This window comes from Ceratotherium simum, chromosome 35 (genome assembly GCF_057802395.1).
Source record: "Ceratotherium simum simum isolate JZ-2026a chromosome 35, ASM5780239v1, whole genome shotgun sequence".
Lineage (NCBI taxonomy): Eukaryota > Metazoa > Chordata > Mammalia > Perissodactyla > Rhinocerotidae > Ceratotherium > Ceratotherium simum.
The window spans coordinates 9,840,940-9,866,495 of NC_141934.1; the positions used below are offsets into that span (position 1 = coordinate 9,840,940).

A 25,556-nucleotide genomic window follows, 5' to 3' on the forward strand; every position below is an offset into this window, starting at 1 on the left:
CAACAGGTAAGGGAAAGCTTCTTTGAAGTTCCTCCAAAGATGTCCTTTGAGGCAATGTTTATCTGATTTCTTTTTGTGGTCAGATTGTTTTGGTTCTGATTATTGTTCTGAAGAAGGAATGAAGATTGTCTACAGAAGTTTGTCAAACACTCCTTTCACCTCCTTTACATAAGTACCCAATTTAATTAGGACATTTGCTTCCATTCTAATTATTTACTTAAAGGACTCCTTGTGTGTTTTCAGACAAGTAACTCATTCTCCCTGTAAATTGTGAGGGGGTTGGAGATTGTACTGATATTCCTAAATACTATTAAGCCAGACAGCTGCTGTGGTTAATTTGTCTTTAGAAGATCCATAAATCCTAAAATGTTAACTAAGTATAACTGCATCAGGATTTACAAGATATAAATTCTAAGACAAAGACAAGGCAGGATGCAAAGGAGCTGCAGCTTTAAGCTCTAGGAGTAGTATTTAAACCTTGGTTCAGAACTCGGACTTTTTTCAACTATAAACAAGCAATTCTCTCCAAGAGTTTGAATGTTGTTTCTTGGAATTTTTTAATCACAATTTTCTATTTTAATCTTCCTTGATCCAGAGACTTAAAAAAAAGAGTATTTTTTTCTGGAAATGAATCAAGAACTTAAACTGAATTTCCAAAGATCCAAAGAGGAGCATGGAAATCATGACAGGAGAGTGTCCACTGTCTAGAGAGAAATTAAAACGGCTCCACTCCACCAAGGTGGAGCCGAAAATGTGGTTTGTGTTTAATACTAGACCAATTCTTGATAACATTATCTACATTTTGAAATGTAGGCCAAAGAGACCCTTAGGAAGATTTGCAGGGTTACCAAACAAAATGCCCTGAAAGGCCTCACTAAACAAGAGGACTATCTATTAGTGAAGGTCATGGCCTTAGAAAGAAGACGTGGCTCCAGGGCAGAGGTTGGCAAACTCATGGCCAAATCCAGCCCACTGCCCATTTTGTAAATAAAGTATTACAATGGCAGAGTTGAGTAGTTACAACAGAAGTGGTATGGCCCACAAAGCCTAAAATATTTACTTCTTGGCCCTTTGCAGAAAAAGTTTGCCCACCCGTACTCTAGGGCCTCAAGTTGGCCCCATCCGCACCTCCTCATCCATTGGCCTAGATGGGGTACATGGTGTATCAAGTATCACACAAAGAACTGACCATTCAAGCTCTGGCCAGGCTGTATTTCCAGCATGACAAACTTTGTCATCTGTTAATGCTTGAGCCACAGATTTAATTAAGATTATATAAGCAGTTAAAGCATATCTAGTCTCAATTAGCAGAAGCCAGAAAAGAAATATACAAGAACTTTATTTTTAAAACTTCAAAATTAGCAACAATTAGAGGGGAATCTTCTTTAACTTGATCTTTTCTTCTACATTTGAAAAGTATCTCATCTTTGTTAAAATTTCCTTGGCTTTTTCAAAATCATCTAAAATAAACAGAGACATTAATGTCAGGCTTCATTTCAAGCAAGAACAAAACCAACTCTATCGACCAAGGCAGCTGGATCAAAGCTGAGCTCCGGGCTCTGGAGGGCCAATTACTCAGTAAATGTGTGCGAGAGAGGGAGACCATCTGGATTGTTAAAGGGACGAAGGGATTAACCAAAAGGGGCAGAAGCATGCGTGTTTACAGGATTCAGACTTTAAACATGAGAAGCTGACCTTCTTCAGGACAGTCCCCACGTAATAAATGGGTGATGTTTTACGAGTTTTCCCTTATCGTACATGGTGGTCTAACCCTGAAGAGGACGTGGAAGCACTGGGTGCTTCCTCTGTGCCAGGTGCTGAGGTACAGAGCTGCCCTCAGGGGGCCTACGGTCTCTGAGAATGATGCCCTTGGACCAATGATTCTCGACTGGGGGTGAGTTTGCGCCCACAGGGATATTTGGCAATATCTGGAGACATTTCTGGTTGTCACAAGTGGGGAGGTGGTACTGACATCTAGTGGGTAGAGGCCAGGGATGCTGCTAAACATCCTACAGCATATAGGACAGCCCCCCACAACAAAGAATTATCTGGACCAAAATGTCGGCAGTGCCAGGTTGAGAAACCCTGACTTAGATATATGTAAAACTAAATAATATACTGTTATATTCATATATGGTTAAAACCATCAAGAAAAGCAAGAGAATGATTAACACAGACTTCAGGAGAGTGGTTACCACGGAAGGGGGATGCAATTGCAAAGGGCCTACTGGGGCTTGGAAGGCAGTGGTCATGTTCTATTTCTTTATTTTATTTATTTAACTTATAAAAATCATTTTAATTGTGGTAAAATACACATAACATAAAATTTATTATTGTAACCATTTTTAAGTGTAGGGTTCAGTGGCATTAAGTACATTTACATTGCTATGCTACCATTACCACCATTTAGCCACAGAACTCTTTTCATCCTGCAAAACTGAAACTCTGTACCTATTATGAAACAAGAATGAAACAATGAAACAATAACTCCCTATTCCTCTCTCCCTCCAGCCCCTGACCGCCACAATTATACTTTCTGTCTCTATGAATTTGACTACTCTTCAAATTTGACTACTATTTCCTCATATAAGTGGAATCATAAAGTATTTATCTTTTGGTGAGTAGCTTATTTCATTTAGCATAATGTCCTCAAAATTCATTCATGCTGTAGCATGTGTCAGAATTTCCTTCCTTTTTAAGGCTGAATAATATTCCATTGTATGGATATACCACATTTTGCTTATCCATTCAACTTTTGATGGACACTTGGGCTGATTCCACCTATTAGCTCTTGTGAAAAATTCTGAACACAGGTGCTACAAAAATTCTCTCCTTGACCAAATGCTAGCCAGGCTCCTCTGAGCCCACTTCTTGACTAGGCCTTGACCTAAAAAGACCTGAACAAACACAAACGTAGTTTCTAACAGCTCAATGCCACATCCCTAGGATGACTCTAGCCCCCCTTAAAATGCCTGCCTGAGAAAACTCAGGGCTGCCAAAAGAATTTACTGTTTATTCTAGTCACCTCCTGAAGACAGGCCCCCTGCCTCCCAGTGTCTGTGGGCAGACAGGAGCCTAACTTCAAGAACCACCAGTTAGCAAACCCAAATTGGTTTCACATGGAGCCCCGCTTCCTACTTGTAATTTTTCACTTCCCTGACTCTACTAAGCCCCTGAGCACCCCCTCTCTATTTCCTCATTGTCCCTTGAAAATGCCCAGTCACAAATAGGTTGAGTTCAGTTCACGCTGGACTCTTTTCCCTATTGCAATAGTTATTACTGATTAAAATCTGTCCTTAGCACTTTAACTAATGTCCGGCTTTGTTTATCTTTGATAGTTATCTGGTACTGTGACTTGGATCTGGATCAGAAACACCATCAGGCCCTCGGAGGTACGTGACAAGCAGACTTTTCAGCATGCATAGAGACCTCTGTCTCATCTCCAGTTTGCTTGCTTGTTTGGGTATCTGGTGTTGAGTCTAACTCCTGATCCAATTCTCCAGACATACGTCCATACAGTGAGGACAGACTGAGATTCTTACCATTCTGAGTGTACTCTCTGAAGCTAGATTAGAGTCCCAGGCTTCTTTGGAAAGCTACCTCCTAGGCCAGAATTCTTCTTGGCTCCTTGCTTCTAGTGGCGATTGACTCTTGGGTTGGAAATTTTTTTTCCCTGGATCCATGTGAAGCTTTTGTTCTACTTGATCCTGCTTCTTCCATGGGAACTCAGTCAACTAAAATCTTCCTTCTCAAACTCCTGCTGACTGTGTGCCACCATGGTACTCTGTTGGCTTCTTTTCTTGGTGGTATAACTTAGGAAAATTTGGAACTCCTATAGCTTCTTTGGGAAACTTAAAATCTCGCCAAGCTATCTCTTCTAACCTCTCTTTCCCATCACCTCCCCTCCTCCTTCCTCCATTTACCACCTTCCACCTTCCTTTCAGCTCCCTTGCATCCTTTGATATGTCCCCCTTCAAGCCCCTACCTCCTCCACCCCTCTGTCCACCCTGCCAAACCTTTCTCTTCCCACTCTCACCCTTTAGCTCCCTATAGTCACTGGAACTTTGGGCCCCCTGTCCCCACTGGGGGTTCTCAAGGGACTCAGGTACCCCCAAAAGCAACCACCTGAAGCTGAAAAAGAAAAAAAAACTACTTGGAAACAGACATTTAGTCTACAGCCTCCCATAAGATTATATATCAGGGCAAAAAAATAAAACATCTTAAAGGTCTCTTCCACAAATATTGGTGGAAAGCATTAGCCCTCATATTGAGCAGGTAACCTTTAACTTCTTCCAACTGCTAAATACACAATTTGGATAAATATATAAAAGAGAGTAAAAATGAGAACCACTCATATATAAACTAGTGAGTTTTTTTGTTTGTTTGTTTTTGTTTTTTGTGAGGAAGATCGGCCCTGAGCTAACATCTGCCAATCCTCCTCTTTTTGCTGAGGAAGACTGGCCCTGGGCTAACATCTGTGCCCATCTTCCTCCACTTTATATGGGACGCCACCACAGCATGGCTCGACAAGCAGTGTGTCAGTGTGCGCCCAGGATCCGAACCAGTGAATCCCGGGCCGCCGCAGCGGAGGGCACGTACTTAACCACTTGCGCCACTGGGCGGGCCCCATAAACTGGTGAGTTTTTTAAAAAATTAATTAAAATTTTCCAGTTTTATTGAGATATAATTGACATATAACATTGTATTAGTTTTAGGTGTACAACACGATGCTTTGATATATGTATATATTGTGACATGATTACCACAATAAGTTTAGTTAACATCCATCACCCCACTTGAAGTGAGTTTTATATTACTGTATTTATGTCTGATTTATGGCTAAAATTTTTAAATGAAAAGTGTAAGATCTGTATTTGCATCTATCTGTATGTTTATGTATGTATGTGTATATGATATACACATACATACATAAACATATGATATTTAGCTACCCCTGGATGGTATTACCAACTTAATTTATAAAATCCCTTAAAGGAGTTGTATCCTAATTGATTTAGAGAGAAATAAGCGCTTATATAAATTAAATATTCCTAAAACTTCCAGAAATATAGGAACCAACTAAAATGTTTTTCAATCTCATGTAATTTGGGTAAATCTTTGGTAAATAAGACTAGTTTGACATTGTTGGTTTAATAAAACAGGTATGTCTTCAGAGTTGTCAACATTAAGTATAATGTAAGCATACATTTTTATTCTACTTGGGTTTACTCGTCAAATAACTAATATTTATCAGACGTTTAAGATTATAAAATGATAAATTTGATTTTATTGATATGATATGATATTATTCAAATTAAATTATGACAAGTGTTATTTCAACAATAATTGTTTTATAATATGTTGTCTAAAAATTATTTCCAAAATCTTTTTGGTAACTTGGAACCTTAGAGTTAGCAAAGTTAAATAATAGATATTCATTAAATATCTAAATAATTTCTTTTTTATTTTTATTTTTTTTATTTTTTATTTTTTTTATTTTTTTATTTTTCCCCTAAAGCCCCAGACGATAGTTGTATGTCATAGTTGCACATTCTTCCAGCTGCTGTATGTGGGACGCGGCCCCAGCATGGCCGGAGAAGCAGTGCGTCTGTGCGCGCCCGGGATCCGAACCCAGGCAGCCTGCATCGGAGCGCACGCACTTAACCGCTAAGCCACGGGGCCGGCCCTAAATAATTTCTAAATAAGATAAAGTACTGAAACCTTCATTATTAAGTATAAGTTTATATTCTTTTGGCTTCATATTTTTATATGGTACAGAGACGCCAAAGATATTTGGGTCTGTTAAAAAACAGTTTCTTCTTGACACGTTAAAAATATTGTATTATAAAAAGCATATACTTCTGGAGATTATGAAATGGTATATTCATAAAATTTGCTAATCTGCTACAGAATACTGGTATATCATAGTTTGCAATTTCTACTTCCTAGTTGTCTCTGTAAAATAAAAGTTACTAATGGTTAAAATTTATAATCTATATATATAGGAATAAAACTACTAGAAACAATAAGAGTGAAGAAAAACAACTTTGTATACAAAGTATGGGAGAAAAGTAGGATGTGTTTTTATATGAAAAGTATGTAAGGAATGTAGGATGTGTTTTTGTTAAGATTAAAAAGGAGAGGGCTGGCCCCGTGGCTTAGTGGTTAAGTGCACGCGCTCCGCTGCTGGCGGCCCGGGGTTCGGATCCCAGGCACGCACAGATGCACCACTTCTCCGGCCATGCTGAGGCCGCGTCCCACATACAGCAACTAGAAGGATGTGCAGCTATGACATACAACTATATACTGGGGCCTTGGGGAGAAAAAGAGGAAAAAAGGAGGAGGATTGGCAATAGATGTTAGCTCAGGGCCGGTCTTCCTCATCAAAAAGAAGAGGATTGGCATGGATGTTAGCTCAGGACTGATCTTCCTCACCAAAAATAAAAAATAAAAAATAAAAATAAATAAATAAAATGAATTTCTTTAAAAAAATAAAGTAATTAGGTTGATTTGAAATACTAAACTATAATGGAAGCTTTGTCAAAGAAGAGATACTTAGTCTTCCCTAGGTTATTTCTGTATGGGTAAAATGTTATTATTTCAGAAATCATATAGTTCCTAGAAATTTGTTAATGCCTTCACCATCCATGATATGTCCTGGTATAATGTTATCAGCCCAGTTATTAATTCAAAATGTTAGATATCACAGAAACAACCAAATTTCCTTGTCAATTGTGTTATTTTTATAATGAACTCTCATCAGATCTTTAGCTATGGCCATTTTAAATCTTTTGCTATCCAGAGTTGTTGTTTTACTCTGATGTTTTCCTAAAAGTTCTTGCAATCAGCTAGAGGCCAGAGTACTTGTGTTCAACAAAAAGGGACTATCAGTGAGACCTATGAAAAAGGTCAGGTACTCTGGGGTACAGGCTTCTGATGGCATTGCTTAAATAACTGACATCAAACCAACAGACTAAGTCAGAGTTTCCAAAACTAATGAAAAAGCCAGTGAGTTCATAAAACTGCTAACCCAAGATCAAACAGAACAAAATTAATTACATAAGACTGAGTAAAGTGATAAAGGATGATTATAATTTTTTATATTTTTTGTTCAAAATATTGCTGGCTCTTAAATGTTCTATTTTCAAGATATAAGAAAATCCCCTTCCATTTTCTCTTAAGCTATCTATGACTCATAACAATCTAGTAAATTATACTTTTGTAATTTTTACTTATAAAACATTTATCTTTTTCTCTTTTCCTGATCCTTCAAAAACTATTTTTGGAAACTATATTTGAGTATTCTTATTTTCATGGCAACAGTTATTTGTACAGGTTCAGTAAGAATCTGTCCTCTTTGCAATAGGACATAATTAAAAACATTGGTTATATTACCAAAGTTTGGAATGGAGTGTCATATTTGAAAATGATGCATAAAATCAGATATGACCAGACAATTTTAAGAAACTAAGGTTGACTTTATGGAGCTAATGCTTACAAAACCCTCTTGAAAAAGCGAGTCTGGTACCTGACTTATAGGGTTCCCAGCCTTACAGTGAGTAAGGAAGATCACTTCCTGGCAGGCCCAGGAAACAGGATATTTTGGAGACCTTGAGAAGAGGGGAATTCACCCAAATCTATAGGTACTGCAGATGAAGACTGATGGAGAATTCTTGGCTTGACTTCCTAGTATTGAGAGGCTTTTAAAGTCCAATCTGAGATTCTTTTTTTTTTTTTTGGAGAGGAAGATCAGCCCTGAGCTAACATCCATTGCCAATCTTCCTCATTTTGCTGAGGAAGATTAGCTCTGAGCTAACATCTGTGCCCATCTTCCTCTATTTTGTATGTGGGACGCCGCCACAGCATGGCTTGATGAGTGGTGTGTAGGTCCGCGCCCAGGATCTGAACCTGCGAACCCTGGGCCACTGAAGCAGAGCACATGAACTTAACCACTACGCCACTGGGCTGGCCCCTTGAGATTCTTTATAAAAAGTTCCATAAAGAAAATGTAAAATGTCCTGTATGGCTGATTATCATTCTGGCTGCACTTATGTAAATAATCAGGCCAAATTTAATGAAAGTAAAATGATTTTGTAAACAAGAATAATCTTACTTTGATTATCTTTGATTAAAAAGATTGATTTTATTTATTTCAGTGGAACACCTTTGTGCGTTATTAGAATCCTGTTCAGTCTTTGAGGTTTTATTTCTCCCTATAAACTGAACTGGATCCTGCCAGCTTACACATTTTATCAGCCCTTACCAAATCCTCAATTCTTCTAGTTTCCTTCAATACCTGACTACAACTTTCCATATTGATGTTTCCAATTTTTCTCCCTCCCTCCTGACTTGGTGTCACTAAGAATTAAAACTTGACTGCCCAGACCCTTATTGGGACTGAGGTTGTCTGTCTTGTAGCTGCCGCTTTCCTCCAGGACCTGAAAAAGTCCCACAAGCTGAAGCCAGACAACTTGATATAAACTTCAAAGAACTCATCACCACAACAAATCATGTATGGGCAACCTTTGTGCCTGGGACTGCTGGCAGATGGGCTACTCAGAAAGTCCACCAGAACTCCTGCATCTTCCATGCTCTGCTCTGGGAGAGAACCATGACCGTGACACTGATGTCTTTGCCATCACCACAAACATTCCAACTATAAACCAGGAAATCCATTAGATGGCCACTGCCGTCCTCATGCCACCCTCTAAAGATGCTTAAGAGTTCAATGTCTTCTCAAGTGGCTGCCCTCTCGACTCAGAAATGAGGTTTATAGTCTGCTCCAACCATTAACCTTTGTTTTTCTTTTTGTTTCCATAGATGCTCCTCATTAAATGCCTGATTGCTCACGTCATCCAGCAAATATCCTCTACTACCAAATCTCAACAGATGGTTCAGCTAGTCCTTAATAAACAACAGGCGATCGAATGAGAAATGGACTTATATTGCTCAAAGGAAAGAAGAATGTTTCTTTCTTACTGTGTGTTCCAGCTAATACCTGAAAATAGGGCCCGTCTCCAAGGCTCTGTGGGAGCGTTGAAGCCGAACTTCGATAAGCAACAATTAGCAAACCCAGATGGGTTTCACACACCAACCACTTCTTCCAGCTTTTGGTAATTTTTCACTTCCCTGACTCTATTGAGCCCTGCTCACCCTGCCTCCCTACTCCCTCATTCTCCCTTTAAAATGGACTCTTCTCCATTGCAATACTTATTACTGATTCAAACCTGTCCTTACCACTTTAACTAGTATCTGGCTTTATCTTTGACAGTGCATCTCTTGGAGTCCCTGCTGTCAATTCTTTAGGTATATACCCAGAAGTGGAATTGCTGGATTGTATGGTAATTCTATTTTTAATTTTTTGAGGAACTGCCATACTGTTTTCCATAGTGTCTGCACTATTTTACATTCCCAACAACAGTGCACAAGGGTTCCAACTTCTCCACATCCTTGCCAACATTTGTTATTTTCTGGGGTTTTTTTTTTTTTGATAGCACTCTTCTTAATAAGTGTGAGATGATATCTCATTGTGGTTTCAATTTTCATTTCCCTAATGGTTAGTGATGTAGAGCATCTTTTTATGTGCTTATTGGCCATTGGATGTCTTCTTTGCATGTTATATTTCTTAAGCTGAGTGGTGGGGACATGGGTGTTTGGTCTATTATTATTCTTTAAATTGTACTTATTTATTCTCTTGAAAAATTGTATTTCATAATTAAAAAAATAAAAGTATCCAAAGGTATAACAAGAGCTGGGGCTGGGCCCTGGTGGAACACAATCAAACCATCTTAGCCAGTGGGTTAGGGACATGGATTTCAGGCAGATATGTCAGGCTAGGTTCCTGTCTTTTCTGCTGTTAATTTATATTCCTCCACATCTTTTTAGAGACCCCCCACAGGCTACTTCTCTGAATTGACTCCTACAGTCCCTGCAAAGTAGGCAGCACACTGTGTAAGCCTATCTCCTCGGCCTTAGGTGACTGGACTGGAAGGGACATCTGGCTGAAGCTGGGCCAATCAAATTCTCTCTCCCAGGAATCTAGAGTTGGGTCTAGGGGACTCTAGGCAGATGGTGAAAGGTCTTGTTCTTATAAGGTGATAGACCAAGGAAGACTAAGGAGTCATCCAGTGGAGGAGGCCACTTTGGAGCACTGTACACTAATAAGGAAGCAGATGGAACTGGTTTACAGAGAAGAGAGGAGGATGGAGTGGACTGCCAGGGGCACAGGTCTAGGACTGCAGTCTTGGTTCCAGACTGCTTTCAGGTTCCTAGCTTCTGTCCCTGAAAAGCTCTTATCACACTGTTCTATAATCATTGCAAGTTTTTCTCTGGGAGAGAGTCCTGATTGCTTATAATAACATCCCTTTATCTGGGCTAGTATGAGTGGCTTTCTGCTTCCTGCAATCAAATGATCCCTAAGCCAAAGGGTTAATATTTTCTTATTTAAGGGGTGGCAAAAGTCAAGGATGGCGAGAAAGGTTGTTCTTGCTTAAACATAGTTAGAAATAGATCTAGTCTCTTCAATCTGAGAGCCAGGAGCAGCAGGGACAAGGATGAACATTCCGTATTTGTAATTCAGGCACAGCTCTGCCATGGACTTCTCCTGGGCTTTGCCAAATGTTGACTCTGCAGCCTTGCCCTTAGGATCTGCCTGTGTTGGCTTCAGCCCCCATCCCTCACCTTATCTTTTCCGACTTGCTAAAGAGGAATGGAAGCATTTCTCTCATCTAATCTTTCACTGGCATATCACTGTTTTTGGCACACAGCTAATTTCTCTAGTAAGACTGTGAATCCTGAAGGCAGAAATGTAGACTCATACATGTTTCATATCTCCCTATGTACCTATCATAGGATGGCTATAAAATAAATACTTATTGAATGGATGGTTCTACTTCAGTGTTTACAATTTCTTTCCATATTTAAAAAAGTCAAGAAATAAAGTACCTCGTTCAAAAGCTCTGGTCACATTGTCAGTCAATTCTTTCTGTTTAGCTGAAAGAGAAAACCATTATCTTAATTTTTCTACTTAAATCGACTCATAATATGAAGACAACACTTTGTAATCATGCTGGTGTGAACACAACACAGCAGGAAGCTTGGATTCAAGGATACGGCTTCACAACCTCTATCTCTACATGCCCCAGCACAGCAACTCCGGTTCAGGACAGCACCAGCTGACTCCAGTCACACTCTTGTTTTTCTTTTTCTTTTTTTTAAGGCTTTTTTTTGCTGAGGAAGATTCACCCTGAGCTGACATCTGTTGCCAATCTTCCTTTTTTTTTTTTTTTGCTTGAGGAAGATTAGCCCTGAGATAACATCTGTGCCAATCCTCCTCTACTTTGTAAGTGGGTCGCCACCACAGCGTGGCTGACGAGTGGTGTAGGTCTGCGCCCGGCATCCGAACCTGCAAACCTGGGCCACCAAAGTGGAGCATGCCGAACTGAACTACTATGCCATGGGGCTGGCCCCTTGTTTTTCTACCCATGAAAGGTCTGAAGGGCAATCACCAAGGCTCATAAAATGGCTATAGAATCATTAAAAAAAACAGAAAAAAAGACAAGGAAATGCCTTGACTATCTCCACCAAGCAGTCTGAATCCTCCAGATCTCAGCAAGGAGAAAATTAACAAGCTGGGCTCGCCTATCAGCAGGGCATTACAGTGTTTCAGGCAACCACTACAAATTACACAGCCTCTCAGGAAATGAAACATTTAGATCATATTGTACCTTAAGAGAGAAGATGCCAGATGAAGTAAAGGAGCAGCTATCTGTTTCTGTTGTTTCCTCATTAGGAAATGAGGAATTTTACCATGAGGGCATTTTCTAGATATAAATGGTATCAATCATTTATATGGTACCTGTTTTCAGAGCACTTTCAGATACACTATATCCCCATTGTAGGCAATGGCACCTATTGGGGAACTGTCCTTGTGGTCACATGGTTGGTGAATGGAGGAGGTGGGAACAGACCTCAAGTCTCCAGACTCCTAGACAGACAGTGGTTGGAACTCGCTTCTCAGGTAGCAACATGGTGTAGACAAAAGAACACTGGACTAGGAGTCTGGAGGCTCTGAAGTCCTGACCACAAAACTAACTAGCTCTATGCCCCGGAACATTCACTTAACCTGGGCCTCAGCAGGTACCTGTGGGGAGGAATTTAGGAATTAATCTAAGTGAGGGTTAGTGACCTGCTCGGAGTCGGACGTTTACTATAGGGCTAGAATAACCTCCACCATTGGCTGAGCGCTTACTATGGGCCAGCCACTGTGTTAAGTGTTTTACATGCTTTATCTCATTTAATTTGATCCTTGCAACAACCAGTACTAATATTGTCTCCATTTTACAGATGAGGAAACTGAAGCTCAGAGGGGTGAAGTCACTAGCTCAAGGTCACACAGAAAGTTAGCGGCAGTGTTGGGACTGAACCCAAGTCTACCTCACAGCAGAGCTTCATGATCCTTTGCCTTTCAAAGCTGTGCAACTGGGACTTCTGACTGCAAATCCAGAGTCTCTCTTCTACCAATAATACCCAGACCTAACACTGTTGATAACATTCCCAGCTGACAGTGCTCCCACCACAGCTTCTACTTTATTGCTTTTAACTTCTTTGTTTGTTATTTATTCACTCATTTGATAAATATTTACTGATCCTGTTATAATCCAAGTACTATTCCATGTGCTGAGAATGAGGGAAGCAACAAGCAGACGCAATTTCTGCCTCCACAGAACTTCTAGTCTAACAGGGTAGGCTGATATTGGTCAAATGATCTCACATAGAACAGTAAGGTTATAACTGTGATTAGTCCTACAAGAGACGGGTACCCAATGCCAAAAGGTATAGACAGAGAGGTTCTCTGAGGATCCTGAGGAAGCAATGATTTCCCCCAGATCTGATGGGAGGAAGAACTAACTAGATGGGATAGAGAAAAGGGTTTCAGGCAGAAGCAACAGCATGTACAAAAGCCTTGGGGCAGGAAGGTGCATGGTACAGATGAAGAACTGGAAGCAGCCCATGTGGCTAGAGTGGAAAGAGCAAATGGGAGGAAGCAGAGGCCAGACCATGCAGGGCCTCATAAGCCATGCTAAAGAGTTTGGTCTTGGGGCTGGCCCCGTGGCTTAGTGGTTAAGTGCATGTGCTCCGCTACTGGCGGCCCAGGTTTGGATCCTGGGTGCACAGCGATGCACCGCTTGTCCGGCCATGCTGAGGCCGCGTCCCACATACAGCAACTAGAAGGATGTGCAACTATGACATACAACTATCTACTGGGGCTTTGGGGAGAAAAAGGAGGAGGATTGGCAATACATGTTAGCTCAGGGCCAGTCTTCCTCTGCAAAAAGAGGAGGATTGGCATGGATGTTAGCTCAGGGCTGATCTTCTCCACACACACAAAAAAAAAACGAGTTTGGTCTTTAACCTGAGAGCAGTGGGTGCCACTTAAAGTTTTTAAGCAAGGCCAAGGGTGATATGATCAGATTTGGGTTTCAAAAAGATCACACAAGGGACAGTGTAGGAATATATTAGATTGAAGGTCCAGATAAACCAGTCTGGAGTTACTGCAGGTGTCCAGGTGAGAGAGAATGGTAGCAAGGAACAGGTGATGGCAGTGAAAATGGATGGATGGATTTGAGACACATTTAGAAGGTCAGCTTTTCAAGACTTGGTGATGCACTGTCTATGGGGGTAAGGGAGAATAAGTTGTCAAAGATGCCTACTCACTCTTTTGGACTTGTGCAGCTGGATAGTGTCACTCACTCAGAAGGCGAACATCAGAAGAGGCATAGATTATTTTTTTGAGGAGGGAGGGGAAATGCTCATGAATTCCATTTTGGACACACTGAGTTGGAATATATAAACTCCACAAAGGCATGGACCATGTCTTTCTTGTTCACTGCTTTATCCTTAGTGCCTGATCCATGGCAGGCCTGCTATAAATATTTGTGAAAGTGCATATGTACTTTCCGTGAAAGTGCGTACTATTGGAGTGAGAACCCTGAGGACTTTTCTCCATGGCACGGTTAATTTCATGTGTCAACATTTAGGCTATGGTGCCCAGCTGTTTGGTCAAACACTAGTATAGATGTTGCTGTGAAGGTACTTTGTAGATGTGATTAACATTTACAATCAATTGATTTTAAATAAGGAGATCATCTTTGATCATGTGGGTGGGCCTCACCCAAGCAGTTGAAGGCATTAAGAGCAAAAACTGTTTCCTGGAGAAGGAATTCTGCCTCAAGACTAACATAGAAATCTTGCCTGAGTTTCTAGCCTGCTGGTCTGCCCTACATATTCTGGACTTGCTAGCCCTCATAATCATGTAAGCCAATTCCTTAAAATAAATTACTTTTTCTTTCTCTCTCTGTCTCTCTCTCTATATATATATACCTACATACACATACACTATTGGTTCTGTTTCTCCGGAGAACCCTGACTGAAACACTATGGAAAAAAGTGGAAAGCAAAGCAATCTGGGATCAGAAGACCAAGGTTTCAATCTTTGCTCTGTAATGTGACCTTGGGCATTTCCATGAACTTCTAAAGCCTATTTTTCTTGTCAGAGATAATGATGTTATCCTAATGTCATGGGTAGGAAGGAGGATTGCAATCTGCAAAACACTACTATATTCTTGGTTTAAGGCAGACTTCCAGAGACTTAGGGATGTTGCAAGTCTAACTTCCAGACAAAATTGGTTTCAGTATAACCAAGAACAAAATTACTCTCTGAATCATTGTGATGACCAATATGTACTCTTTATATTCATTTTTCACTTAACTCCAGACATGTACTCATAATGGCAATAAAATGAATTTGGTGGTATTTTATCTTTTACCTCTGACAACAGATTCAATCTCTTTCATGGCAGCTTCACTTTGAGCTTCTGTGAGTTTCTCATTCATTTCCATTATTTCCATGAGGAAATGCCTGTCCATTTCATAATCTGTCCCTTCAGGAATCTGTACTCCATGGAGCTTTAGCTATTGGAGCACAAAGCAGGGAAAACATAAGTCATATATATATGTAAGATATAAATATAACTTATTTGTATTTATTATAAATAATAAGGTTCAAGAAACTATGGTCAGAGTCATAAATCCTACTCACCCTTCAGAACAGAATACCATTCACAGGGAAAACTTGAACTGTCCTAATAATGAAAGTGAGGGTAGGGTGCTGGAAACTTGGGCTGAGACAGGAGTGCTGGGATGGGATCCCTCTCTGCTACCTGGAACTGTGTGACCCCAGGGGAGTCACTCCTCCATTTGGGAGGTTGAAATAGATATTTGCAAAGATTCTATTAAATCCTAAAATTCTAAGGTGCTCACCTCCCCCCAAAAATACTCCCAAATTACTCTTCCCTAAAAGCTATCACCATCCAAGCCTTGAAATTTATAGAAAATAGTTTTAAAAAATGCAATTGGGTAAGTAAGATTTACAGAGAATGCTCAGAGAAAACTATATTTGTATAACGTCTTTGAGGCTAAATATCTTTGGTCCCTGGACTAGCTCAGGTCTCAAGCACTCCTCTGCTGAACAGAGAGGAGCAGCGGTCCCACAGCATAATGGACACCAGGCAGTCACACATGGGAAATCACCTTACAAGGTATAGTCCCCTGCTCAGGGGTGCCAGAAGGGTCTTATAGGCATCATTCACCAGGGTTGAATGCTTCTCTGAGAAGTCCTTTTCAGTCTGTTAGTGGAGATAAAGAAAGTCTTATTACCAACCAAATCAGCCATTTTACATTCACAAACTGTTTCATAAAATACCGAGGTGCAGGCACCTAAGAAGTGGTCAGAGTAGAACCGGGGTGGGATGAGCTGTCTTTATTTTCAGCTGATGGGTTCTAATTCTGCTGGAAAGTTGGGTAAAAGCTGTGAGTGCAGGGCAGGTCCAGGGCCTGGCCGGCCTGGGTCAGCGTGCCCCAGGGTGGACCGGGTTGTCCAGCTCTGTCTCTGATTATCACATAACCACAAGGCCACTGCCACCCACCCAGTGTGCACATGTGTTTGGGTATCATTAGGAGTGGCCAATAGGCTACCTGAGACCTCTGGCTGAAGAAATCTGGGTGGACAAGACGCTGCAGTTGCTGGTACCTTTGCTGGAGCTTCGCAGTGTCAACTCTGAAGGAGCAGTTGCTGGAAGGAAATTGGGAGAAGAAATTCATGCATCAAATATTTATAGATTTGTATACTATGGCCCTGGTTCCTGTTCTCATGGGGAAGAGGCAATAAAATGTAGACAGAGATAATTTCAAAAAGTGGTAGGTGCTGAGGGAAAAGAGAATAGAGTCAGAGAGAGTGGTAGATGTGGTTGACAAAGAGATGACATTTGAGCTGAGACCCGAACGATGAGGAGTAACCAAAGACCAGAGGAAAGAGTCATGCATGCAGAGGGACCATGCAAAGGTGGGAACAAGTTTGGTACCTTGAAGAACTTAAAGGGTAGTGTTATTGCAGCCCATCATAAGTGCTCAGTGACTGGCGGGAGCAGATCCCAGAGCTAAGGGGAAGGGGCATTCCCAAATCCCACCCTATCTTTCCAAAGCCCAGGTCCCTTCATCTCTGTCTCCCACTTATATTTTAATCCAATCCCTTTCACTTTCTATTCCAAGAGCCTGCCCTCTCTCACACGTTTAGCTCTGCCCACCTTTACCACCTCTCCAAGCTCCTCAACCTTCAGAAGAAAATGGGAAATAACCACTCCTTTCTCAGACCCTCTCCCTCCAATTCTCACTTTTCCCTTAGACTCCGCCTACAATATTAGGTTTTCTGTGCTCTTACTCCCTTATTTTGGATAACACCTCAGTACCGCTTTCTTAAAAGTCTCAACCCAACTTTAATCATTCTGACCCTATCCCTCAAATCTCCCTTCTCCCGCGCCGCTCAGGACCCTTTCCCTCAGGCCCCGCCTCCCAACTTCTCTTTCTCTCAGGTCCCGCCCCTCGAGTCTCCCTCCACTGAAGCTTCCACCCTTCAATTTCCCCTAACTTCGTTCCCCGCCCCTCCAGTCCTGCCTCCACTCTTGTCTCTATCCCGCAAAGTTCCTTCCCTCAGGCCCGCCCCTCAATTTCCTCTCAGGACACATCCCATCCTCCATTTTCCCAGACCCCACCCCCAGCCCCTGCTCTCTAGGGCTCCGCCCACCTATCTAACCCATTCCTCCTCCCTGCCGAGCCTGATCAGCCCTCCCCTCTCGCACGCCAGCCCCCGACATCCCTCTCGCCCTTGCGCGTTTCCCGAAACCGCCTCCCGTACCAGTCCATGAGGCTGAAGTAGTCTCGAGAGGGGTCAGGTGGCTGCAGCGCGCGGCACTGCGGACAGAAGAACCCGTCCCCCCGCATGGGGCCCCCTGGGCCGCCGCAGTTCCAACACCTGGGGGAGTTGCTTCCCGCCAGCGATGCAGCATTGCAGCCCAGCGGTCTCCTTCCGAGAACCCCTGCTGGCCACCACCCCCACACCCGGAGCAAGGCCCCTGCCCTCCCGCCCCACATCTGGCTCGCGGCCTATCTCGCCGCGGTCACCCGTGGGGGGAAAAGGGGAAAGAGCGGCCGACTAGACTAATGATGTTGATTGGCTGGGGAGCTGAGGGGGCGGGATCACCCAGGGGAAAACTGGATTCTGAGTCCCGCTCTGCGTTTTAAACTACAACTCCCAGCAAGCCTTTAGGCTCCGCGCGGACGGTCACATCCGCTGCTCCTCATTGGTCCGGCGGCGGCGGAGGGGTGTTTTGATTGGCTGAGGGTGGAGTTCGTATCTGCTCGTTTAGCGCCACTCGGGTGGCTGCGGCTGCTGCGAGTGTGCGACTCCAGGTGGGCTCACGCGGTGAGTCATAGTGGGGAACTTCTCTTGGGTGTTTGGGGATTCGAATCCCGTCCTCAGGGTCTTAATGCGAGCTGAATGTCCCGAGCTTCCGCTTTGTTCGGGTTTTGAGGTCGGGCGGTGGGGAGAGGAATGCGTGGCGACTCTCTTCCTTCTTTGTAGATCAACCTCGAGGTGAAGTTCACTTCCCCTGTTACTTGCAAGCTGAAACTGGCCCGAACATACAGGATAATAAGGAATAAAGTTGTGCTCTTCAAAATCAGAGCGAAGTTGCTTTGTAGAGAGTTCTATAAATGTTAGTAATTCTTACCATACTTTAGGATCAATCTCGAAAATAACCTATTAAGAACCCACTCTTAGCTGCTAGGCGCTGCAGGAACTGGAAACACACTGAGGATGTAGGAGGATGCCCTGCGAATGTCCATGAGTAAGTGTGTGGGATGGGGTGGCGGGGAACGGGTAGGAGAGCACCAATCCTCCTTGGGACTGAGTTTCTCTATTTGAAAAAAAAAAATTGTGTTGCACTTGTAAGGGCTTTTCCGGCTGTCGGATTCTTTGGGACTGGAATTCTCTTCTCTCAATTATCAAGCGTTACTGGGGAAGGAGCTTTCATGCATCATTTCAGTTAATCCTCCAGATCTATCTACTTTTTTCAGATAAGGAAATGGGCACAGAAAGGTTGTGATCTACCTAAAGGTCATGCAAAGATTTGACTCAGGCATCTGACTCCAGACTTGTTTGCCTCTAACCACTCCATTATACATCCTCCTCATGGCTGAGGCCAGCGTGGTCCCGGTCCCGTGGACCCTTATTTATCATAAGCGATGATAGCAGCTACCATTTGACACACTGTCTACCGGTTTTCAGGGCGGAGAAATCTTGCTCGAAAAGCTGCAGAAGGACACAGCCGGCTTAGGTAGTAGAGCAGCAGGTCCCGGAGTAGCAGACTCAGCTCTGGCATCACCTTCCTGGTGTGCTTTAAGGAAAACTCATCAGGACCTTTGTATCTGCAAAGCTGTGTAAATGCAATCAGTGTGAGTAATGTTTACTATGTTCTCCTTGAGTAGTGTGAGTGTGGGGATCTGGAGGAAATGCACCTTTTTTTCCTTACATCAGATTAGGGATTTAAAGTTAGGGATTGAAGGTGACTTGACTCTAAATTCTGTTATCAGAGTTGAACTGTCCATCAAATGAATTCTAAAGCAAGGGTGGGAACCTACCTGTGTTACAGTCTCCTGGGACTCAAAGAATGGTTTCTGCAGGATTCTGTCATGCTGTGAGGCCAGTTAGGATGTTGATAAGTTGAGCCCCGTAATTACTTAGCATCACAAAGGGCTAGGTGGAGTTGTTTAGAGCAGTCTTCTTTGTATTCTGCCTCCTTAAGTGGCTCTGCTCTTAGGTAGGAGTCAAGGAATCTACAATGAACAACGGGACAGGAGTCCTACCCTCCAGGAACTGGCTTGGGGGAGAAGGGGCATCAGTGACATTTTATGTAAATGGCCACCCCTAGAGTGTCACAGGGAGTTAGAGTACAGTTTCTTGTTGCCCATCTTCCACCCCAGGCCACCTGACCCATCCCCTTCTTTCCCTTTCCAAAACATATAGGAAATTTAAGTGTAGTGTTGATTGTATTAATGACTATGTTTTAAATTTCATTTCTAATTTTTTAAAATTGGGTGAATGTAAGCTGTTACAAGTCTCTCCCTCTCCCCAACTCAGTTTCATTGCTTTTTAGTTATTTATAGCCTTCAAATAATTTTTTGTTTCTTTTCCCTGTGGTTTGTGACAGTCAGACAAAAAACTGATCCGGTGAAAGTGATGTGATGAATAACTCAGTCCAGAAGAACTATAGGTCTAGACTGTTAGAATTTTAAATTTTGCAGAGCATGCTTGCTCTGGATTTTTTTTTTTTTTGCCATTGTAGTATGCCCATCCTTCACTCTTGAACTTTAAGTCTTGTTCCTTGAAACTCACCTTATTGTTGGACACTTTCCTTGAGGTCGTGATGTCTCAGAAGAAGGATGTGGAGCATCAGCAGTCTCAGGGCAGTGGTGCCTGCTCACAGTCCCAAGGCAGCTTCTCGCAGCCCCCTGGCCTCTCCTCACAGACACAAGGCTCCTCTTCACAGTCCCAGGGCACGTCCAGCTCCTCCACCAGCACAGCGCCCACGTCCAGCCAGTCCTCTCACTCCAGCTCGGGGACAGTGAGCTCCTTAGACACAGTGTCTACTCAGGAACTCTATTCTATTCCCGAGGACCAAGAACCCGAGGAGCCTGTCCCTGCCCCTTGGGCTCGATTATGGGCCCTTCAGGATGGATTCTCCAATCTTGGTAAGACCCTTTGTTGTATAGTGTAATATTTTGCTCAGAAAAACAATTAATGGAAAGTTGTTGCAACAGAAAGCTCAAGATGCTCCTGGAATGATTCTGGAGTTCAAAGGTGACGAAAGGTGAAACCAGGGACGCAGTTTTGGGTAGTGCGTTGGCTCTTAGCTGCTGTGGATCCCCTTCATTTTTTCTTTTAACAAATATTAATTGGGGATCTGCAATGTGCTGTCCATCTGAGCATCTGAAGAGAGCTGTGGACCGTGTCCCTAGAAAAATGCAGATTCACTCAAATTTGCACATATTTACCATTTAATCACAAAAACTTCACCACTGAACCCCTGTTGTGGTATGCTGCAGCTTCAGAGCATCAGTTTTACACTTTCAGAATAGAGAAGGCTGTTTGATCACCACCTATTATTTGTTTTTATCTCCAAATAGGCAACCCTGCAGCTAAAAACATTCATCCTCTCTGACACCTGGTTCCAGTAGTAAGGGATTGCTCTCAGCATGTTTTTTTTGTGTATGTGTGTGAGGAAGATCAGCCCTGAGCTAACATCCATGCCACCCAATCCTCTTTTTTTTTTTTTTTTTTTTTTTTGCTGAGGAATACTGGCCCTAGGCGAACATCCATGCCCATCTTCCTCCACTTTATATGGGACGCCGCCACAGCATGGCCTGACAAGTGGTGCATTGGTGCACGCCTGGGATCCGAACCTGGGCCGCCAGCAGCGGAGCGCACGCACTTAACCACTACGCCAGGGGGCCGGCCCCTCAGCATGTTTTAAATAGCATTTTTTCTCCTTCTCTGATTAAAATAATCTCTTCATTTAAAAAAAATTTGAACTTGACATTAATGGAATAGAAAATAATAATGTAAAGAAATGAATGACTGATGTACCATTTTGTACCTTGTCACTCACCTTTCCCTTTTATGTCATGTCCAACTTTGAAGACTTGAAAAAAACAGTAAAAAATGGAGATGATATAGCGACATTCATATGTGCAACTTTAAATTTAGATGTAAACATTCGAAGCTATTTACTCGTTTAAGCCATATTTTTAAGATAGGCTTAGGGCTTTAGGCTTAGGTGAGTGGGAAACAGAAGTAGTGGGAAAGGGTGAAATGGGGTGCATCACCCTTAAAAGTGAGATTACATGTAAAGAGGCTGATAAGGTGATCAGCATAAAGTAGATGCTCAATAAACAAGCTGTTTTATTATTGTTCTTATTGATTTACACCTATGTTTTCTTCTAAAATTTTATAGTTTTAGCTCTTACATTGATCCATTTTGAGTTGATTTTTGTATATGATACGAGATAGGGGTCCAAATTCATCCTTTTCCATGTGAATATCCAGTTGTCTGAGCACTATTTCTTGAAGAGAGTATTCTTTCACCATTTAATGTTCTTGGCACCCTTGTCAAAGATCATTTGATCATAAATGTGAAGGTTTAATTCTGGACTTTCAATTCTGTTCCATTGATCTATGTGTCTATCCTTATGTCAGTACCATAAAATCTTGATTACTGTAGCTTTGTAGTAAGTTTTGAAATCCAAAGTGAGTCCCGATTTGTTCTTCTTTTTCAGGATTGTTTTAACTATTTTGGGTCCTTTACATTTCCATATGAATTTTAGGATCAGCTTGTCACTTCCTGCAAAGAAGGCAGCTGGGATTTTGATAGGGATTACATTGAATCTGTAGATCAATTTGGGCAGTATTGCCATCTTAACAATAATTAAGTCTTCCAGTCTATGTACATGGGATGTCTTTCCATTTATTTAATTCTTCTCTAATTTCTTTCAGCGATGTTTTGTAGTTTTCATTGTACAGGTCTTGCACTTTAAAAAATTTATTCCTAAGTATTTTTTTCATATCTTTTTTTGTGTGTGTGAGGAAGATCAGCCCTGAGCTAACATCTGCCAATCCTCTTCTTTTTGCTGAGGAAGACTGGCCCTGGGCTAACATCCGTGCCCATCTTCCTCCACTTCATATGGGATGCTGCCACAGCATGGCTTGCCAAGCGGTGCATCAGTGCATGCCCGGGATCCCAACTGGCGAACCCTGGGCCACTGCAGCGAAGTGCACGCACTTAACCACTTGCACCACCGGGCCTGCCCCATATCTTTTTTGTATTGTGGTGAATATACATAGCATAAAATTTTGCCATTTTAATCATTTAAGTATACAGTTCAGTGGTGTTAAGTACATTCACAATGTTGTACAACCATCACCAGTATCTATTTCCAAAATTTTCCCTCTGGTAGTTTCTTTCCTTTTTTCCCCCTTGGCTTTATTGAGATATAATTGACATATTGTGTAAATTTAAGGCATACAATGTGTTGATTTGATACACTTACATATTACCATATGATTACCACCATGGTGTTAGCTAACACCTCCATCACATCACATAGTTACCGTTTCTTTTTTGTGGTGAGAACATTTAAGATCTACTCTCTTAGCAACTTTTAAGTATATAATACGGTATTATTAACTATAATGACCATGCTGTACATTAGATCCCCAGCACTTAATCATCTTACAACTGGAAGTTTGTATTGTTTGACCAAAACCTCCCCATTTCTCCATCCCTAGCCCCTGGTAACCACCGCTCTACTCTCTGTTTCTATGAGTCTGGCTTTTATAGTTTCACATATAAGTGATGTTATACGGTATTTATCTTTCTCTGTCTGGCTTCTTTCAGTTAGAATAATGCCCTCAAATTTCATCCATATTGCAAATGGCAGGATTTCCTTCATTCTCATGGCTGAATAATAGTCCGTTACATATATACCACATCTTTATCCATTCATCTGTTGACAGACGCTTAGGTTGTTTCCGTATCTTGGCTGTTGTGGATAATGCTGCAGTGAACATGAGAGTGCAGATATTTCTCTCTTCCATATCCTATTTTCATTTCCTTTAGCTATATGCCCAGAAGTGGGATCATATGGCAGTTCTGTTTTTAATTTTCTGAGGAATCTTCATATGGTTTTTCATAGTGGCTGTACTTTACATTCCCACCAATGGTGCACAAGGGTTCCCTTTTCTCCACATCCCAGCCAACACTTATCATTTCTTGTCTTTTTTTTTTTTTTTTTTAAAGATTTTATTTATTTTATTCGTTGCCCCCAAAGCCCCAGTAGATAGTTGTATGTCATAGCTGCACACCCTTCTAGTTGCTGTATGTGGGACTCGGCCTCAGGATGGACAGAGAAGTGGTGCCTTGATGCACACCCGGGATCCGAACCCGGGCCGCCAGCATCGCAGCGCGCGCACTTAACCACCAAGCCACAGGGCCGGCCATTTCTTGTCTTTTTGATGATAGCCATTCTAACAGGTGTGAAGTGTTATCTCATTGTGGTTTTGATTTGCATTTCCCTGATGATTAGTGATGTGGAGCACTTTTTCATGTACCTGTTGGTCTTCTTTGGAAAATGTCTATTCAGATCTTCTGCTTATTTTTTAATCATGTTGTTTGTTTTTTTGCTATTGAATTATATGAGTTTTTTATATATTTTGGATATTAACTCTTTATCAGATATATGATTTGCAAATATTTTCTCCCATTCCATAGGTTGCCTTTTCAATTTGTCAATTGCTTCTTTTGTTGTGCAGAAGCTTTTTAGTTTTTTTTTTTTTTTTTTTTAAAGATTTTATTTATTTTATTTTTTCCCCCCAAAGCCCCAGCAGATAGTTGTATGCCATAGCTGCATATCCTTCTAGTTGCGGCATGTGGGACTCGGCCTCAGAATGGACGGAGAAGTGGCGCCTCGATGCGCACCCGGGATCCGAACCCGGGCCGCCAGCATTGCAGCGCGCGCACTTAACCACCAAGCCACAGGGCCGGCCCAGCTTTTTAGTTTTATGTAGTCTTACTTATTAATTTGTGCTTTTGTTATTTGTACTTTTGGTGTGATATCTGAAAACTCGTTGCCAAGACCAATATCAGAAACTTGCTTCCTATGTTTTCTTCTAGGAATTTTATGGTTTCACTTCTTATGTTTAAGTCGTTAATCCATTTTGAGTTAATTTGTGTGAGTGGTGTAAGATAGGGGTCCAATTTCATTCTTCTGCATGTGGTTATCCAGTTTTCTCAACACCATTTATTGAAGAGGGTATCCTTTCCCCATTAAGTTCCTCTAGTAATTTCTGACCTACTGTCTGTGTCTATGAATTTACCTATTCTGGATATTTCGTATACGTGGAATTATAATATTTATCCTTTTGTGTCTGGCTTCTTTCACTTAGCATAATGTTTTCAGAGTTCATTCATGTTGCATCATGTATCAGAACTTTATTTCTTTTTATGGCTGAATAATATTCCATCGTATGTACATAACACATTTTGTTTATCCATTCATCCGTTGATGGACACTTTGGTTCTTTCAACCTTTTGGCTATTGTGAATAATGCTGTTCTGAATGTTTGTGTACAAGTATCTGTTTGAGTCCCTGTTTTTAATTTTTTGGGTATATACCTAGGAGTAGAATTGCTAGATAATATGGTAATTCTGTGTTTAACTTTATAAGGAACCACCAAGCTCTTTTTCACAGCAGTTGCACCATTTTATAGTCCCACCAGCAATGTATGAGAGTTGCAATTTCTCCACATTTCACTACCATTTATTATCTGTCTTTTTTATTATAATCATCTTAGTAGGTATGAGGTATTATCTCATTGTGGTTTTGATTTGCATTTGCCTGATGGCTAATGATATTGAACATCTTTTTGTGTGCTTATTGGTCATTTTTATATTTTCTTTGGAGAAATATTTTCTCCCATTCTTTAAGTTGTTTTTTTCACTTTCTTGATGGTGTTCTTTGACACACACATTTTAAAGTTTAATTATGTCCAATTTCTCTATCTTTTCTTTTGTTGCCTGTGCTTATGGTTTCATATCTAAAAAAGCATTGCTTAACCCAAGGTTACAAAGCTGTATCAGTATTTTTTCTTCACAGAGTTTTATAGTTTCAGCTCCTATAATTAGTCTTTGATTCTGCTTTGGTTGATTGTTGTATATGGTGTGAGGTAAGGGTTTCAACTCTTATTATTTTGCATGTGGTTATCCGCTTGTCCTAGAACCATATGTTAAAAAGAGTATTCTTTCCACAATGAATTGTTTTGGCACCCTTTTTGAAAATCAGTTGACTGTAGGGCCGGCCCCGTGGCTTAGCAGTTAAGTGCACGCGCTCCGCTACTGGTGGCCCAGGTTTGGATCCCGGGCGCACACCGACGCATGGCTTCTCCGGCCATGCTGAGGCCGCAACCCACATACAGCAACTAGAAGGATGTGCAACTATGACATACAACTATCTACTGGGGCTTTGGGGGAAAAAAAAAAAAAAAGGAGGAGGATTGGCAATAGATGTTAGCTCAGAGCTGGTCTTCCTCAGCAAAAAGAGGAGGATTA

The 25,556-nt window shown here is 41.6% G+C and overlaps 2 protein-coding genes across 10 annotated transcripts in view; one reads left to right on the top strand and one right to left on the bottom strand.

Annotated features, from left to right (window-relative positions):
• Positions 1-1,319: 1,319 nt before the first annotated feature.
• Positions 1,320-17,502, bottom strand: HSCB (HscB mitochondrial iron-sulfur cluster cochaperone). 3 transcript variants are annotated; one of them, XM_004429836.3, is made up of 6 exons: positions 17,252-17,502; positions 16,036-16,132; positions 15,597-15,686; positions 14,829-14,973; positions 10,945-10,992; positions 1,320-1,460 (listed from the first exon to the last, which is right to left on the bottom strand). In XM_004429836.3, the coding sequence occupies exons 1-6, from the start codon at positions 17,485-17,487 to the stop codon at positions 1,369-1,371; spliced, it is 708 nt and encodes a 235-aa protein (XP_004429893.1). In that variant the 5' UTR covers positions 17,488-17,502; the 3' UTR covers positions 1,320-1,368. The 3 variants fall into 3 exon arrangements, with proteins under 3 accessions (XP_004429893.1, XP_087280144.1, XP_087280145.1); XM_087424018.1 differs by lacking the exon at positions 10,945-10,992; XM_087424019.1 differs by lacking the exons at positions 16,036-16,132; positions 17,252-17,502 and having other exon boundaries at positions 15,592-15,670.
• Positions 17,503-17,710: 208 nt separating this feature from the next.
• CHEK2 (checkpoint kinase 2) overlaps positions 17,711-25,556 on the top strand; it is a 37,742-nt gene continuing 29,896 nt past the window's right edge. For 2 of the 7 annotated variants that reach the window (XM_087424014.1, XM_087424015.1), the window contains exons 1-3: positions 17,846-18,242; positions 18,683-18,847; positions 19,815-20,145. In XM_087424014.1, coding sequence (XP_087280140.1) covers positions 18,839-18,847; positions 19,815-20,145 — 340 coding nt within the window. In that variant the 5' untranslated portion in view covers positions 17,846-18,242; positions 18,683-18,838. Of the gene's footprint in view, positions 17,819-17,844; positions 18,243-18,682; positions 20,146-25,556 lie in introns of those variants that run through there. The other 5 variants (XM_087424012.1, XM_087424013.1, XR_015549963.1 and 2 more) reach the window with 5 other exon arrangements.